The 18,502-nt window shown below is 35.6% G+C and overlaps 1 protein-coding gene across 15 annotated transcripts in view; it reads right to left on the bottom strand.

Moving 5' to 3' along the window:
- Window positions 1-18,502, bottom strand: part of LOC139150916 (unconventional myosin-XV-like) — a 97,537-nt gene that overhangs the window by 58,161 nt on the left and 20,874 nt on the right. For 13 of the 15 annotated variants that reach the window (XM_070723382.1, XM_070723385.1, XM_070723383.1 and 10 more), the window contains exons 1-16: window positions 16,657-16,856; window positions 15,782-15,886; window positions 13,307-13,389; window positions 12,845-12,908; window positions 12,533-12,642; window positions 10,643-10,814; window positions 9,761-9,864; window positions 9,032-9,209; window positions 7,121-7,282; window positions 6,054-6,164; window positions 5,355-5,413; window positions 4,550-4,673; window positions 2,661-2,756; window positions 1,723-1,854; window positions 1,100-1,303; window positions 486-643 (exon numbers count right to left, since the gene is read on the bottom strand). In XM_070723382.1, the coding sequence (XP_070579483.1) occupies window positions 486-643; window positions 1,100-1,303; window positions 1,723-1,854; window positions 2,661-2,756; window positions 4,550-4,673; window positions 5,355-5,413; window positions 6,054-6,164; window positions 7,121-7,282; window positions 9,032-9,209; window positions 9,761-9,864; window positions 10,643-10,814; window positions 12,533-12,642; window positions 12,845-12,908; window positions 13,307-13,389; window positions 15,782-15,886; window positions 16,657-16,704 (1,910 nt within the window). In that variant the 5' untranslated portion in view covers window positions 16,705-16,856. Of the gene's footprint in view, window positions 1-485; window positions 644-1,099; window positions 1,304-1,722; window positions 1,855-2,660; window positions 2,757-4,549; window positions 4,674-5,354; window positions 5,414-6,053; window positions 6,165-7,120; window positions 7,283-9,031; window positions 9,210-9,760; window positions 9,865-10,642; window positions 10,815-12,532; window positions 12,643-12,844; window positions 12,909-13,306; window positions 13,390-15,781; window positions 15,887-16,656; window positions 16,857-18,502 lie in introns of those variants that run through there. The other 2 variants (XM_070723388.1, XM_070723397.1) reach the window with 1 other exon arrangement.

Below are 18,502 nucleotides of genomic sequence, written 5' to 3'. Positions count from 1 at the left end.
ACAAAAACAGTCTGTATATATCCTGTTCTGACATGTTAAGACAAAATGTCATGGGGCTAAAGTACAATATGATATTTATTCCTTTTACTGCAAAATCACGAAAACTTTCTCTATTGATTTGGCACTTATCAGTTTTTCTTCCTTTCATTTGTTAAGTTCATTAATTCACACTCCTTACATAAAGATATTAACAAAACCAAATCTCAAACAATGTTCCGACACAATATATCAAAAGCAAAGTTATTGAAAAGAAAGCAATTATGAAATCAAATGAAATAACTTTTTCAAAACAGCCAGTAAGACTGCATATTAAAATAATATCCTATTTTACTTCCCAGTCACAGGACAGTCATTGTTTTAAATTCAAACACAGATGCACATTTAAAATCTACTAAAATCTGCCTAACAATGTAGTCTACCAAAATAGTTTCATCATTTCTTGATGCTCAGGCCATACAAGATATACGAGATCACTGGACACTTACTGAGACATGGCTTCGATAAGCTCTGAGAGAGAATCATGGAACTTGGTGGCCACTGTGGACGCTCTCATCCTCTTCAGAGTGTTGGTAGAACCAGTGGCTCTGCTGTAAGTCCTGGCCATCTCATACTGACGGTGACTTTTGAACATTTGAGCCACCATCTGAACAGAAAATATCGTGAGGTCAAAGGTCAGCTTTGATGTCACTCTTACTTTCAAATTAACACTAAGTATACTGTACTAGAAACATTATTGTCTGTTACTGATAGCATGTAAGTTGGACTCCAATTCAGATATGTATGATATAGCAACTCTGAGTGCTGTATGCACCATGGATGAGTGAGGAAACAATACCAGTATAAAATGTAATGACAATTACTGTGTTTTGATATTAGGCAATTGGAAAAAGCAAGTTTGTCAAAGGGGGAATTTGAAAATTTCCTAGTGTGTCCATATTTACAACTGTATACAACTGTAATTTTCAGACAACAGCCACATTTTCAGGTTCTCATTGCAGGTGTTTATAATCAATGATTGTGTAAACAGAACTTCTCAAATAATTGAAACGAGGAGAGCAAAAAAGTTGAAAAGTTTTAAAAACAAATATACTGAACTTACTGGAGAATGACTTTCTATAAGCATATCCACCACATCAGATCTCAAATGATCTCTGTTTTTGTCAAGGAATCTTGTCACTTGATAGAGGACAGGCCCTGCATAGTGTTTGATGCCAAATTCTGGTCCGGGCATCTTGGGTTTGATGTAGTATATGTTCTTGGCATGTTGCTGATTGGCTTTGTCCAGGAAGGATTGATCTGATGCCTGTTATAAACAAATCAAATCAAAATAACACAATTTTTGCAACCATTCACTGGCTCACATCTCATACTGGATAATAACACCAGTACTGAAAATACTATCACAGAAAGTGTACCAATGGGTGTGCCCTCAGAGCTATGTAAGTCAGTTAAAAACATCTGGATTTCAGATTGTTCAACTTCAAAGAGCTACCGGTAACAAAAGACAGGTCAGGATGAAAAATACTTTCAAATTTCTGTGCAGCCATGGAAGGCTAGAAAATGTACCTATCACCATGACTCCATAGTAATGTATTGATCTCAAAGGGTAGTGTCCAGCCACCATGCAAACCAAAAGAGAAGAGAAATATTTTGTTTGTGTAACTGTTTTTTGAATAGACAAGTGTTTGACCATAGACCCTAAAAACGGATGGTTTGACTTACCTTTGGGAAACTGCTTTCATCGTCCAATAGATGGATGATACCAATGGGTCTCTTACTGATCAAATCAAGACACGGCTGATTATCAGTGTAACTGATGAACTTCCAATGAATTTTCTCACGTGTATACTCTTGCTACAATGTTGCAAAAACAAAAAGTCAAAAATTAGATTACACCACTGTACAACTTTTATATGAATTCCTTGCGAACATTCAACGTAAGGAATAAAAGTTTTCATGTGAAATGTATAAATAATAATCACTCACTGGTTACGTGATACTGAACATTTTTCATCTAAAAACCTAGCATTGAATTACTTTTATTAATTAATTAAAGTTCAACATGAAACACTATACTGCTTCCTTGATTTAGAGATTCAACAAAAAGAGGCCACCAGAGGGCAGCAAACACATCACTTCTGATGCTGAATAAACACTGAATGGCTCTGAATAGTATGAGTAATGTATATCATTGCAATATGTATATATATATATATATATATATATATATATATATATATATATATATATATATATATATATATATATATATATATTTGTGTGTGTGTGTGTGTGTGTGTGTGTGTGTGTGTGTGTGTGTGTGTGTGTGTGTACAAGCAACAGAAGTGTAAACATTAAATATTGCTGGTACTTGTGACACAGGTTCAAGGACATTCCAGGAGACTATTCTCATTTTTGCTACAGAATTTATGACTTTCATGAAGTTTTGGTACAATCATGATACTTTGTAAACATTCGTAAAGAGTTTACAACTTCCTGTTTGTTTTTGTTTTTTCATTGTTTCCTGTTTACTGTGTTAATTTCAATGTACTGGCTGTACATATTTCAAATATTTTTACACTGTTACACTTCCCATATTGCCAAGATACGTACAACCACATACAGAAACGGTTCCCAGAAACATTGATAATGTAGCTCACCTGTTCCAGTTTGAATATGTGTTTATTGAAATAGTACTGTAGAGTTTCATTAGCATAGTTGATACACAGTTGTTCAAAACTGTTCCAGCGGAATACCTAGGACCAGACAGAAACCAAATAAACATAGGGCCAAAGTCCCTGAAGCTACTATAGACATGGATACAAAATTAAGTATTTCCTGACTGTATGAAATTATCTCACTTTAAGGTCATCCTACGGACATGTAAACCAAATATTAAAGCTGTCTGACCAGCGGTTTTGAAAGAACAAGTTACTCAACAGTTGACAGAGCTCTGCTGTGTTATGTAGAGAATAACCTTTTGTGACACACGTATTGATGAAGAAGGTGGATATCTTTGATAGCTCATTTCAGGATGGCCTGACCAAAAATGGAAAAAAATTCCGTAAAAATACAGATTTGCATATTTCATCAGACTGCCGGTATATTAGTCTATAATAGCAAATAAATGAGAGTTAATTACATTCTAATTAAAGTACACAAGACTTGCTTCAATCAAGATTTACGTCATAAAAAAACAGCATATCTGTCAGGTTATAAAGAATCTTGAGCTGGTTATCTTTTTATCAGTATTTTCATCCTATTAACCAAGCACATTTTAACTTTCATATTAACATTGTAAGTAAGTTCTGTTGAATAAGTTGAGACTGTACATACTCAGACTCTCAGAGAAAGCACACTGAAGAGTCAAATGTTTGAAACTTAAGAAGTTCAAGGTCATCAAAAGCATCATAAGGAATCATGTTACACTTTCATTGCACTGTTTACACATATTGCATAATTGCTATAAATAGCACATGAGGAATCTTACAGCCCAGCTTTACCATAAAAACCCTATCACTTTGACCACTCTTTTAATTGACCACTCTATTTTTTTCCTCAAAAAGTGATCTTATTTTATCCTTACCAAGTCAACCATAAATGGAAATTAGAACTTTCTCTATCTCTATTTATTTTAGCACCCTATCATGACAAACTATTATGAGCAATTTCTTTTAGATAACATAAATGGTGGTTCAGAATATATCAAAGTTGGGATTCAGGAAAGTTGTCTTTACATGTTTTAATCCTCAATTCACTATGAACTGTCAAAAAAAGTTGAACTTTCTGATAATTCCACACTAAAATTATTTTGGCTTTGATGATTTCCTAATTAATTCAATTATTTAAAATCATATTAATTATTTTTTTCTGGGTGAATTGATAGGGTTTATACAGTACAAGAATTACATACAATGTACGTCAAACTTTGACCAAAAATGACAAAAAAATTCCTTAAAAATACACATTTGCATATTTCATCACAATTTGAACATATCTAAATTGGGTTATCCTTAAGGACCTGTATACCAAATAACAAAGCTGTCTGACCAGCGGTTATGAAGAAGAAGATTTTTTACCAAAAACACCTTTTTTGGCATTAATTTGCCCATTTTCAACATTATCAAAAAATTAAAAAAAAAAGTTTCTCAAAATCATATTTTTCATCTACACAACAAATATCAAATCAGTAAGTACTGCAGTTCTCAAGATATTTGAGTGGACGGACGCCTCACAAACGGACATACATACATACATACATACATACATACATACATACATACATACATACATACATACAGACTGATGCCGGACGCCGGACGGATACCCATCCCAATAGCTTCTATAGACTATAGTCTATAGTAGCTAAAAACAAAGATTAATCAAGGTGAATAAAAGTAAACTTGAACTGGCTAGGCTGAATTCTACACAATGCTAAATGTGAAATATTGACCAGATTCCGTCATTTGATATGTGATCCAACTGTTTAGGATTTAAAAAAAATGTCCTTTATGTTCAAACTTTGATGGACAGCATTCCACTGACTTACCTCAAATCCAAAAATATCCAATATAGCTATCGAGGTGATTCTCTGTCCTCTTGACACTATAGAATTGACTCTCTCAACCAACCAGGAAAACAAACGGGCATACAATGCCTTGGCTATAGCATCTCTGAAAACAGACAACATTGGATCAATCCAATTTGCAAGAATATGTCTGATATGTGGTAAATATCCAAGAAATGTTTAGTTTGTGAGAAATACCATCAGTTTTACAGAGTACATAATCCTTTTTGCAAGAACTGCATGAGCATTACCATGTTTCATTATTATATTTCATTAACATACATATATGTCATTTCATATTTGTAATTATATCATACCAGTATATTGATGGTGCAAATACAGTGATCTGATTGGTCGAGACGTGAAAAGAACCGTGGTATATTGGCGATATACCATGGTTGGCATACGCACGAGCTCTCAGCTTCAGCAAAAATCCATTTTTTGATGTGACATGCCAGAAATTCAATATACTGTTATGATATAATAGCAATAAATCACACCCAGTGACAGTATACCACTCGATTTTGACCAGTTCACTTCATATTTGCACTTGCTATTGTTCGTTCATAAATGTCGTGCACTGGTCAAAATCTCATGGTATACCGTTGCTGGGTGTGCTTTATTGCTTAAATATCCACTTCACATTTCATGGTAATGATGCAAAAAGGCTTACTCTCCTGGGACACAAGCTGTTACTATGTGATATAATTTACTCTAGCTATCAAGTGAATAACTTCACTGACAGTCTCTTGCACATCATCAGTTGATTCCCGGCAGAATTACTCACCTGGCGTCAATGGCTTGTTCATATGTAAGGGGCGTCAAGATTCTCTCATCCCGAGTTTCCTAGGAGAGTGATAACGGGCATCAGAATGTCAAACACTTGTGAAGTTCACGTTCAAACACAGCTAAATTTGCAGCAGCTTTGGCTTGGGGTCATATCTACTTTTCAAGGGCATGCACAGTAACTTATTAACCCAGTCACAGACAATTCTCTGTACATGGGGTCAAATGTGGAACAGGCAACATATGTTCAGAATAAGCAGTGACCATCTTATTGTTTTACCAGGAAACAGGACAACAACTATGAATTTATTAAATATGATTCCTGGTTGCTGAACTCTGTTGAGATACTACCATGTATTAACCCTGTGAGTGCCGTATTTTTTCCCACCACAATTTTACCATTTTTTATGAATTTTCCTGTAATTTTTTTGATAATTTTGAACAAAATGCACATCATTTATCATTGGCTACAGTTTTTTATCAAAATTTTAGCAAAAATCTGAAAAAAATCGACAAGGGTATATTTTGTGAAGGCGACATAAACTGACTTTGGCACTCAAAGGGTTAAGCAGTCATTCTGACTTTGTTAAATTCTGTTACAATGACGTACAAGTGATATGACGGAAACCAAAGCATTGCAGGCATACAAGGAATTTAGTGTATTCTAGCGGTCAATGTACATGTACTACAGAATACTTACTGTTAGCCTGTATGTGACTGATCTTTCCAGGGATTCTTGTGGAAGTTGTAAAAACTTGGCAGCTAGTTTGATTTCTGACTGGTTTTCTATGATTAGTGTTTCATGGCCACTCTGAAATTCAAAAATAGTGACCACGATATAGATAATTTACTCAATCAAACCATACTTTGTCTATTTTTCTGTGCATTTGATGTACTTAAGTCTACATTAACCGGCTCCACATTGAAATAATTTGTACCATTGAATACCCATGCATGTCAAAATTAGTCCATACCTCATTAAGCAATGATTGTGGATATGAAAAAGTTGGAAAAACTGGCTGGATATCAGCCATATGGGATCATGTTATAAAACAATATAGGGTGTATGCATGAGTCATGGTACTGTACTTGTACAAAGTCTTTACTGCATCGGTCTGGAAGCGACTGGCTATTGGGCATTAGATGAATATTCACACATGTGTAAGGCAAACCTTTCAGTGAAATTGCAGATTTCATCTAATGGGAACTGAACATCTTTATTCTGGAAACAGATGTGGATCCAATGAAATAACACAAAATGATGACTGCTCATTAATTCTTACATTTTCATCCTTACAGCTTGCAGAAATCAATTGAGAAGACTGTACTACGAAGACAAGAGTTCTCAAAAAGATATTATCTGGCTTCATTATCACATATCTACCCTGAAAAGCACAACTGTCACACCCATGAATTCAGGCAAGCAAATAACAGCTGTTGGTAATGAGTTGGAGTACACCAAACAGCTCACTGACCAGTGTATTAACCCTTTGGGCGCTGTAATTTTCTCCCGCCAAAATTTTAATGCAAAATTTTACCAATTTTTATGAATTTTTCTGTAATTTTTTGTAATTTTGGATCAAATGGACATCATGTTTCATTTGCTACAGTTTTTTCTCAAAATTTTGGCAAATATCTGAGAAAAATTGACTGGGGTTTATTTTATAAAGGGGACAAAAATAGCCTTTGGCGCTCAAAAGGTTAACACCAGTGAGCATTGCCATAATAATACTGAGATCTGCATCACACTCTGAGTTGACCTCTCACCTTTGGGTAGACTAATTGTACATTTCCTAGATGCAGTACTGATGCCAAGATACCAAAGATGGTCTCTTGTTCATTGGGATGAAATCCCAACACTTCCATCGCAGACACCAAACGTATAAAGTCTTCTGAGTCCTTCTTGTGTTCTATTCTAACACTACCACCCTGAAACAATAACGAAATAAATAATGTCATAACAATGAAAACAGAGCATCCATGGTGGGTTACAGCGGAGGCGACTGGAAATGGGACACCCAATTTGCAAATTACCCAGCTGTATTGCTGACCATATAGCGAATTAACTTGGTAATTAGCGAGGGACTTTGTTAACTTGCCAGCGATATCGTTTTTCATTTCAGTCAGGTGCAGACACTTTGTGCAAGCAGGGCGAAGTTGCCACAAAGTTTATCTGGGTTTGTATAATTCAGTATAGGGGTGGCTGCTTGTTGCTTCATGGGATTCAAAATGAATAAAATAAAAATAATTATGATATTTGTGTTGATATAATGGGGATATAATATACTACACTACTGAAATGAAGATAATTTTTCAATCTACACTTGTGGTCTCATTCACTGCTCTCTGAATTTCAATAAAATTATTTTTGTTTGTGTCGATTTCACGTGTTGTAAATGAGTGGTTTCTTCCAAATAGTGCAGCTGGTTCCCTTCTGAGTGGGGTGTAGTCATGTGGAGACTCTTTGTCTGGCCTCATTCGTGGTTTCAGTTTACACCCAAACAACCCAAACGAGTTTAAAAACCAGCTCTGCCAAGGGTTATAAATGAGAGTTGATGATTGGCACTCTGTGGTGAAGATTGAGATAACATTACCACGCACTGGTCCATGCACTAGTCTTATTCAGACAACTTATTTGTCCTACCTATACCATAATCAAAGGAAAAAACTGGTGTCACTGTAATTTATCCTCTGCAGACCAAACAAAATTACTTGTACATATTTTGACCTTATCACAGTGTCTTGTTAGTTACATATGAAGATCAGTGCAGCTGTTTTTAATTTCCCCAGACAGACTGTCTGCAGTGCAGTTGTTTTCAATTTCCCCAGACACACTGTCTGCGTGGGACACATTGTTTTGACTGATCATCGGCCTCTGAAGTTTTGCCGCCAAAAAGTCATATCCAATCATTGGCTGTTCTATTTGGAAGAAACCACTCATTCATAACACAACACTTACAGTTCATGAACATGATGGAGATTTTGTTGAAATTCAGACAGCAGTAAATGAGACCAAATGTAGCTTGATGAAATATCTTTATTGAGTGGGTTTACTTTGGCTCCACTGTATGATATTATTCCAGATATTGTGATTATCTTTATTCATTTTGAATCCCATGAAGCAACAAGCAGCCACCCCTACACTGAATTATACAAACCCAGATAAGCTTTATGGCAACATACCCCCTGCTTGCACAAAGTGTCTGCACCTGACTGAAATGAAAAACGATATCGCTGACAAGTTACCAAAGTCGCTTGCTAATTACCAAGTGAATTCACTATATGGCCAGCAATACAGCTGGGTAATTTGCAAATTGGGTGTCCAGTTTCCAGTCGCCTCCGCTGTAAAAATCTTTCAAGTGGTATAAATGTAAATACTGGTGGAATAGAAGCACATAAGCATGAAGATCATGTGCTGATTATGTTTTGATTGACGGTAAACCAACATTCTTCCATTGCGAACTTTCCTTGACAAAAATATAATGACCCATGAATCACGGCTCTTGATGATCATACTTTAGAGATCAAAACCGAAGAAATTGGCTGTCAGTGAGTCTGGAATCTAAGATCTTGTATCACACTCCCCAAGACATAATATGCTCAACATGATGATGATAAAATAAAGAGTTAAGGGCTGTAAATTTTGACGATTCTGTTAAAGAAACAAGGTAGACATACCTGATTAAGATAGTTGTATTTATCAGCACTATGTAGGCCATATTTGGCTCTCTCCTGGGGAGAGAGACCTGCCAACATTTCGTAGAACACATGGTAATTTCTTTCCTCTGGGGTTTGATGAACTATTCTGGACTTTTCAAGTAAATAATCTGTGGTTGCAGCACCAGTAATTATACCTCTGTAAAAGGGAAACACAATTATTGTCAGCATCTCATCATGTGTAATGTATCATATGTTATGTTGTTAATTAGTATAAAAGAGTTGCATTTTATGAAGTAAGCCAAACATAGTATTACATGAATCCGCAAATCTTCAGTTTGGTATTATTTCACCTTTTCACCAACATGGTTTCACCCAAATGAATTGTTATCAATGGTGAATGTGAACTTGTTTACAGGCAATCAGGGGTGAACAGATTAACCCCACTACCATAGAGATTAGGTACGTCCCCACTGTTTTAAATGAGACGACTGGACTTACATACAGAGAAATGGGGTTGACAGGGTTCAGGAATCTATTGATTGTTAGTACCAGTACAGTATCACAGACTATAGATAACATTTCATGCCTTCTGATATATTTTCTGAAGATATGACGAGATTGTGTGATATTCTAGAGTCACCATTGAACACAAAAGAGTTCAAATCTGCTTGGATATAACCATGGCAACAGAGGTATGCATCATCAGGTGACCTGTAAATAGGATCTCTGGACCAATTGCACACTTACCCACTGAAGAAGACTTCAATGTATTTGCCAAATCTACTGGAGTTGTCGTTGCGTATGGTTTTAGCATTGCCAAAGGATTCAAGCAGTGGATTGGCTTCAAGGATCTGAATAAAATAAGGAACATTCACATCAAAGATGGACATAATGGTGGATATAACTGAACATGTCACAGGAATTATAATATTATAATTATAGTACTAATAATTGTAATATTTCTATCACAAAGAATGAAATTATGAACACTAATAGAAGTTACAAGCCCATTTACAGTATTTGCCTTTACGACAATCACACTGCACAGAAATTTCAAACTTTGACAAGACTAAAGACAATGCCCGCAATGAACAATTTTACTTATTAACATAACCCCAGGGGGGTCTAGATGTTTCAACAAGATACAGGGTGACCCAATGGAAATTCCATTGTCTGTTAATTCAAAGACTTAATTAAGTTTCAAATAACACATCAATAAATCAATACAAAAAATATAAGAAAATGAGGGAGCTCCATGACAGCCAACCGTAACTCTAACAATTTTTGTATAAGGGACATATCTACAAAACAAGGTACATGTAATCCTCTGTGATTAACTGTAGGATTAATCATGTATAACTACTATATCAAACTCAACATCGTACAGATGAGAGATCTGTCAGTGTCGTGGTTTCGTTGCACCCTCATGCTTTGAATTCCAAAGTTTCTAGTTGATTCTCTCATCCAATACACCAAATAAACAGATGCAGCTTCATTAATGTGATTCCATGAAAATTGTTTTTGTGACATGACATGTGGACCTAAATGCACCCTAGTATGTATCAATATAAGAATAAAAAAAATAATTTTTGTTGGTTTGCAAAAAGACTGCCAGTGGCTAGCTGGTACCTGTTCAGTAATGATGTTATTGGAGGATTTGTTGACAGCTGCAAGGTACTGCATTATTAATTTAGTACTCTCTGTTTTGCCAGCTCCACTCTCGCCGCTGATAACCACCACTTGATTCTCATTGTTTTTGGACATTCTTGCATAGGCTGCACTGCCAATGGCAAACAGATGTCTGCAAATAAAAACAGTAATTCAGTCAAGTGTGAGAAATCCTTTTTAAGTGTTAGAATCCTGGTTACCATTTACACTCACACTGCACAATGCTTGCACAGATCAGAGCCATGGAGTAAATAAAGATCACTATTTTTCCCAGAGACATGTCAAATATATGGTGCATTTTATACAGTTTGAATAAAGTTGTGAATTTTTATACTGCATAAAAACTTATTATTATAAGGCCAAATATAAAAGATTGTGTGTTTTAAGTAACATGCCTCTGAAGATTAGGGTAGGTAGATCAGACAAAATTTTTTATATTTTTATTTTTGTTGACTACAACCACAATCACAGTAAAATTTTGAGAATTTACTCAAAATTTTTTGAAAATGCAAAAAAAAATCTAGGGTCCGTGGCTTTTTCAAGGGTAGGCTGGGTTACTGGAAGTACATACATTTTTGTAATTGGTCTAATCTTATTATTGCTTTCAAAGTGGTAGTAGATCCATTTTCCAATAATGTTTGATAGTCTCACTCTTCATATGGATGCATACTTCAAAGAGCTTAAGTACTGCCTATATTTTATATCCCATGCAGTTATGTCTAAATAAACCCTACCATAGTCATCAATTGAAACTAACACCGTATTGCAATATATGAAAAAAACAACAAATCCACTTTGCAAAGAGTGTAATATCTAGAAACCTTCCACAAGAGAGTAATTTCTGAAACGTTGATTTGCAGGTATGACAGAACTGAACCATTCACCACTGTATATATATCTATCCCTATCTTTCTGCACTCTTGAATGTACATCGTCATTTGAGTTTCTTTCAATGACGGTGATTTTAGTAAAAAGACTGACTGAGTCCCATTCATTGACATTTCTCACATTCTACTCTGTACCTGGGATGAAAAGTTTTGTCCATTAACAGTTCTTTGGTTATGTTTGCTCAATTTTCCATTAAGCCGTGCACTCTATTAGAAATGAATACCTTTTTTGTTATTTTTTCAATAGAAAAATATCAATTTCACCGCCGTCATAAATTTAATCCAAAAGAAATCTAACAGGCGTGTATTTACATCAAACTGCCATACAATAGATAGAAGTCCTTACATGCTAGTGACCCCAATTACTTTAAAGTTGGCAAACATAGTATTCTTTATTGAATTACAGAGCTATTCCCATTTCTGTGATAGCATTGTGCTGTATGCAGCTAGTGAAATTAACGGAATTGTCACTTCCAGTTTCTATTCCAATTTTTCACCTCTCTGTTTCGATATTGAATTACCACAAATAAAGGAGCTGAACAAACAGTTTCCTGTGATGCATCAAAAATTTTGATATTTGAGAGAAGCACTTGGTATAACGCCCATATCAGTGACAGCTAGAATTTTTCTGAAGTCATATCAAATTTAACTCAGGTTAACATTGTGTTGAATACACCTACAAGACTGCAATATTTTTGCATGATTTTTAAAACTATTTGCAATGAAATTTCCAGGTTCCACAATTAAACTATTAATGAAATAGTGTTCATAACAGCATGGCATTAATAATTGTCTGCAGGGAATGAATATTACTTAACACCTTTCAGTGCTTTTGCTGAAAAAACAACAGTTGGATCAAATTAAAATTCCAAATTAATGTAACAGTTGCTACCTAATTAAGCAGCCCATGCATTCAGAATAATATTAATATTAATATTAATGGACCAAAACCATTCAGACTTACGGTGGAAGATGACCGATTAGCTGGCCTTCATATTTCTTGACCATTTCAATGCCATAGATATCAAACATTCTGTAAGGGTTGACTGCTACTAATATACTACCAGTGTAAGTCTGAAAAGAGAATCATCATAGTGAATATTCAATATTTCATTAGCTCCATGAACATCACTTGATACGATTATTTGCAATGCTCTCTGTGAAAAGACAAAACACAGAGTACCACAAACTTGATTCAGAAAATTTATACTGTCTCATATTAATGTTGCAATTTACAGCAGTAACTGATGACAGAAATCCCAGAAGTTTAACTTACATAGATCTGTTTTTTCTCATATCTGGTTTTGAGATTGACAAGCAGGGCACCCTCATGGAGGTCTCTGAAAGTATAACCAAAAAAATTACTGGTATTACATTTGCCAAAAAATGTAAACAAAATTCACAAATTGTAAGTGAACCCAGTATCCGAGCAGACCCGAGACAACTGGTGCATGAGATATGACACAAAAGTCAGTTGTAGCATTTACATAGTATTGAATTTAGCTAATTAAATTGAATTTCCAGACCATCAGCTTCAAAATACACGGCATAATGTATAGTTTTCAAACATCAGTAATTTACTTTTAGTTATCAAAACATCACATCGCCTTATGAAATACAAAAGTAACACCAACAAACAGATGAAAACAGCACATTACTATATGAATGAAAACATAACAGTCACATGGGACTGACAGAACAAAACATCACAGGACATCACATGATATTCCTGTCTCACCTCAACTGTATCATGTCATCGATGCCACTTTCCACGGAGTCATATCGTATCCGTAAGCTGTTTGGATCCTTGATTTTGTGCACCTGTAGGAAAAACATTCCATAATTTGAATCTAAACGAATGGAAATTCCAACAGGTGGTATCTAGTGTGTACAATGGTTCTCAAATAGCTTCACTGTTTAAAAATACAACATTGCTTTCCATGGTAGTTTCTCAGTGAGTTTAAAAATCCATCTTTGTAATGCAATGGTGCTTCATATCTTGTTTAGTTCCTACACCTTGGACACTCACTCTGACTGAACAGACATACCCACAGATAGTGTCACTTCTGCTTATCCATTCATTTGGTATGATAATCTTGAATTTTGCAACTTTGTGAAAGAAAATTGTCTGCATTCCAAAAACCTCAACAGTAAGGGTGAGTTGACTAGAAGTTTTACACTGGTTGAATTCAAACAGATAACATGTCATGGTTATAATCCAAAGTTTCAGTGGCAAATGTGAATAAAATCATTGAAAATATGCACAAGAACAACCATTGCTGAGGAAGCTTCCATAAAACTTTCATTTTGCACTAAGCTGGTATACACTGCATGACCAGCACATGCTTTAACAAAGTGTTTTTAAAATTTATTTGCAATTGTTGCATTAAGGTAGAACGCGCCTAAGGGACAGATATTTGGACTCTAAAACTGTTACAATTCTTTTCTGATATACCACTTGTGGGGGTTCATTTTAAAGCTCTTGGTGTAGGAAAACTTTTCAATGGATTAGTTTTTCAAAATTCGAAAATTTAATTTTTCTCCATAGAGTTAACACCGGGATGGTGGCCATTTTGAATTTTAAATATTGCAAAATCTTGGGTAATTTGTTTCTCTAGTACCAAATTTTGCACAGTAACCCCAGATTTTTATTCTTGATTTTGAAAGAGAATGGTCGAAAGATTCCTTGAGGAAATTTTGAGCAAAAGTTTTTTTCACTTTTGAGGCGCATACTACCTTAATGTAGCTGTATGACTATAGAGGAAACAGTTTTTCTTTGTCTTTTTTACAGTGGAAATGGTATTTGTTTTGGCTGGTCTCTTCACTATGAATAGCTTCAACAGACAGGATAGACTTGTGAGTTGTAAGGAGTTGAATAAGATGTTTTAAATCATTGCAAAAACCCACATAGGAACAGCACACTTCTCCTAAAACGCATCAACCTTATTATGATAATAGAGATCTGTATTTTATAGCATTTCTAGTCTGTCTGTAGATCATTGATTTCTTGCAGTGTTTTATGACTTTGCTGCTGTATACCCTTTACAAGTGGCCCTAACAATGGCAGCATTGTCCGTCATCAACTGGGACAGTTCACATGTGACCTTCAAGTGTGAAAGAGTTGCATGTACCTTCATTATTTGATCCCATCATGACAGGCATTCACATTATCAGAGTGTTACAGTTAAATTCATGTTCAACAATAATCACTCTAAGAAACTAGCAGTATCACTAGAACTCTGTATGCTAAATACTTTGCCAACATATAGTGTTCACAAGCGACTAATATCGATTCTTTAAAGTATCACATTTTGTGAAATAAAGAATAGGGATTCTGACATTTGAGTTATGTGTGTAATAAAAGTAAGAATATCTTTGACATGGAGATCAGAAGCTATTTGCATTTGATGTTGTCTACACCAATGTATTGATTTGACCCAAAAATGGCAGGAACTTGTCATTAATCATGTCAGTTGAGGGGGAGAACTAAGCCCACAGATGTTCCAATACACAGTCTGACCCATATATCAACCACTTCTCCGATGCAGTCATGCCTGAGCTTAAGGAAACTTTGGCCGACTTTCATTTCAAACTGCTCATGAAATTTGGTCAAAGCTTTGACACCTGTTTTAGGATTTCTGCAGGTCTGTACTTGTGACCAGTGAATTATCATAGATCACTTACTCTTCAAGTTATACTCTGAACTACTGAATACTGTATAAAGAACTTTTAGAATACGTGAATACTACATGTACAGTAGCTTTGTGTGTTGATACAAATTGATAGATTACCATGACGTGTTCAGGATAAGTTTGCATCATACCGACTAGATTACTTTAAATATCTGTAAGGGCAATAAGTTCATGTCCATGAATGTCACTGAAGATTCATGGTAGATGATGTATTGATTATTGTTTTCATCAAAACCACCTGAATTATTAGTCGTAAGTGATCTGATCTAGCAGCAGATGTATCAAGTGCAATTAAGATGCAACAGATACCAGTACTGCATGAGGGAACAATTCAAAATAAATCAAAATAAATAATGTAAAAACAGAAAATTTGTCAAATACAAGAATATTTGAAGGATAGAAGGTTTACAGCAAAACAGTTTTAAGGATTCCTCAGTGTTCCCTATGAAGATGACGATGAGTCCTTTTAATTTCTATTTGCACTTGGTCTGTGAATAGATTATGTTTGCATTTGAACTTACCCGTCCATCCAATGAACTCTTGACTTGCATAACTTTGCCTGCGGAGTGGACAACTTCCCCTGGTACGGGGAATCCAACCCCACCATCAAACCATACCATTTGACCCTGAAGACACAATAAGGGAGATAAGTCAAATAGTTAGCACACCTGATGGTTTAAATCGAAGATGAAGAATTCTGGAAAGTGTGTTGACCTTTAACCTTATCTGCTGGATAAACAACAACCTGATTGAATGTAGTTACGTTTCACCAAAGATACTATGTAGATGAGGTGTGTAAAGGCTCAATAAGTTGAGCACTTCATTTTGTCCTGGTTGGAAAAGACAGAAAGGCAATTTTTACGGATAGGCTTTAAAAAAATATCACTTTTTTGAGACCATTGAGGAACTTTGACTGAGCTACTGATATGTGAGTACCATTTTCTAGTACATTGACATGTATGGTTGCAACTGAAATGCAGACAGAAGTTCGTTTTCATTGTTTTGAAGTTGACACACCCATTCAAGAAGTGATTTGTGTGGTCAGTATGCTGTACGTGGCCGGCTTCCATTGAAACCATCCAATATGAAACTCAGTATGTGGCTTCGTGGAAGAAGTTAGCAATGCATAACTAATATACAGGTATCAAATGAACACGTCAAATCAGAATCCTGACACCTGCGTTACTTCCAGAATTATGGCCAGGTTGATTGCAACTGACAGATTGTAAACAAGAATTTGATAACATCAAAAGATAAAACAAGACTAGTTTAGACCGAACTCTCTGACTGTCAAACTTGTCACTTAAACTGTCACCGTGAGTCAGGAGCATGGTTTACGATACAGGTCCTTCAACACAACAACAGACATGCAAGGAGCTATTCTCTGCACACATACAACAATCATAGTCTTGGAGTGGCACATCCCACAGCACAAATCATCCATTCTTCTCCACAGCGGAGCCACATCTATGTCATTTCCACAGTCTCAGACCAATCAAAGACAGCGACTGTTCTTTTGCACAATGCCATATGCCACCATAACTACACCCTGCTGTTCCACATCTCAGAAATTGTCATCCATTGAACCGGACAGCTGAGTGAGCTTTACAAACTCAATCACTTCACTGCGTGTTTCGGACTACTTTCTGATGAGTTGTTCCTTTGTTGTGCTAACTTGCCTCCTTTGTACGTATTATTTACCCATCCATTGTTTGACCGACTCAAAATGGACGTGGCTTTCTACCTGGCGCTCTTCCACCATCTGGTATTAGCCATATCCGTGAGAGAATTCACTGAGATTTACTTCATGCATCAGCCTGATACTGTGATAGGTGTCAAAGCTTCCGGTACTTTCTTCAGGTAATGGTTATCACACATTCCATTGGAATACTAATTTAAACAGAGTCAAGCAATAGTCAAACTCTGAACATGACATTTCCATCAGAAAGTTCCAAATTTTGCCTCTGAAACCCAAAGCAGAGTACATTACTGGTAGAAAAGCAAGCAGTAAGTACACTTTTCACAGTTGCAAAGGCATGCCAAGGCATGCCCTGTGAATATGCACTCTTCATACTATAGTCACTTGCTGCATATACATTGTAGCCCAGTTATTGGAACAACATTTTGTCAAGTTTACACGAAAAGAAGGGAGGCACTTCAAATATGATTTTCCAGCTTAAAATGACGAGTTCTGACTAAGTCTGAATTAACACAATGTACTGATTCAGTGATTATATTTGCCAGGACAAACATATGGAATGCAACTTTGGAACAGAGAACAAAATTTGATTCTCATTAATTCATAAATTCATAGGATTACATTTTCTGAACAAGTCATCCAAAAACTTCTTTCCAAAAAAAGATACCGATGTCATTTGAGTTAAATCACTAGGTTACAGTAAACAATATGATGTTAGATATACATCATGACCTTTGCATTTATCTGGGCCAGACAGCTTCAATGTTTAATTCCTCAATATGCAAATAAGTAGTCAAGAACAGACTACTTTAAACAGATGTTGCAAATTATGAGTTGACAAAAGTAACAGATGAAATGTGCCAATCAACTGCATTCCTTGCCTTTCCAGATGTGAAAGCAATGCCCTGGTATACGTGTGTACATACTGATTCCTGTTGAAGGTCCATGCATCTAGTATTGATACAGTAAATGTTACAAAAATATTAATCTACTATGAATATGCCAGATATATGAACAAACAACCCTGTGCCTTTTGGGTAGCTATGACAACACACTTGCACACCTGAATTCACAGTCGATGACATCAAATTCTTTTTTACTCCCAACTGTACCATCATTGTAATGACAAATAGGTTAGTTTAGCTTGATCGGCCTATTATCTTTTCTTGGCATTTAAGTACTGTACATTTTAGTCACACTGTGTATAAAAATCAATAGGCTTGCAGCAATAAGATCAAAGTGCATCCATGCAAGGTCTGGAAACAGCACTGTTAAAGTACTTGATAGATTTCTGAATAAGAACTGCAATTTTTGGGATAAACTATTTCCCAAATGTTCTGTTGTTGCATGTTAAATACAAAGTGTACGATGATTATTGTGACTGCAGCAGTCCAAACTTACACACTATGATGACATTGACTGTCTCAGAAGCCATTGTATTACACATGGAATAGATGAAAAACTTCCGAAAGTTATCAACAGTACTCAACAGTACAATTCAATCATCGTTTGCACACATGGAGGGTGTTTGCAGTGTAGTGCA

This window comes from Ptychodera flava, chromosome 15 (assembly GCF_041260155.1).
Source record: "Ptychodera flava strain L36383 chromosome 15, AS_Pfla_20210202, whole genome shotgun sequence".
NCBI lineage: Eukaryota > Metazoa > Hemichordata > Enteropneusta > Ptychoderidae > Ptychodera > Ptychodera flava.
The sequence above is the reverse complement of the archived record's forward strand: the minus strand, read 5'-3'. Positions and strand labels throughout refer to the sequence as shown.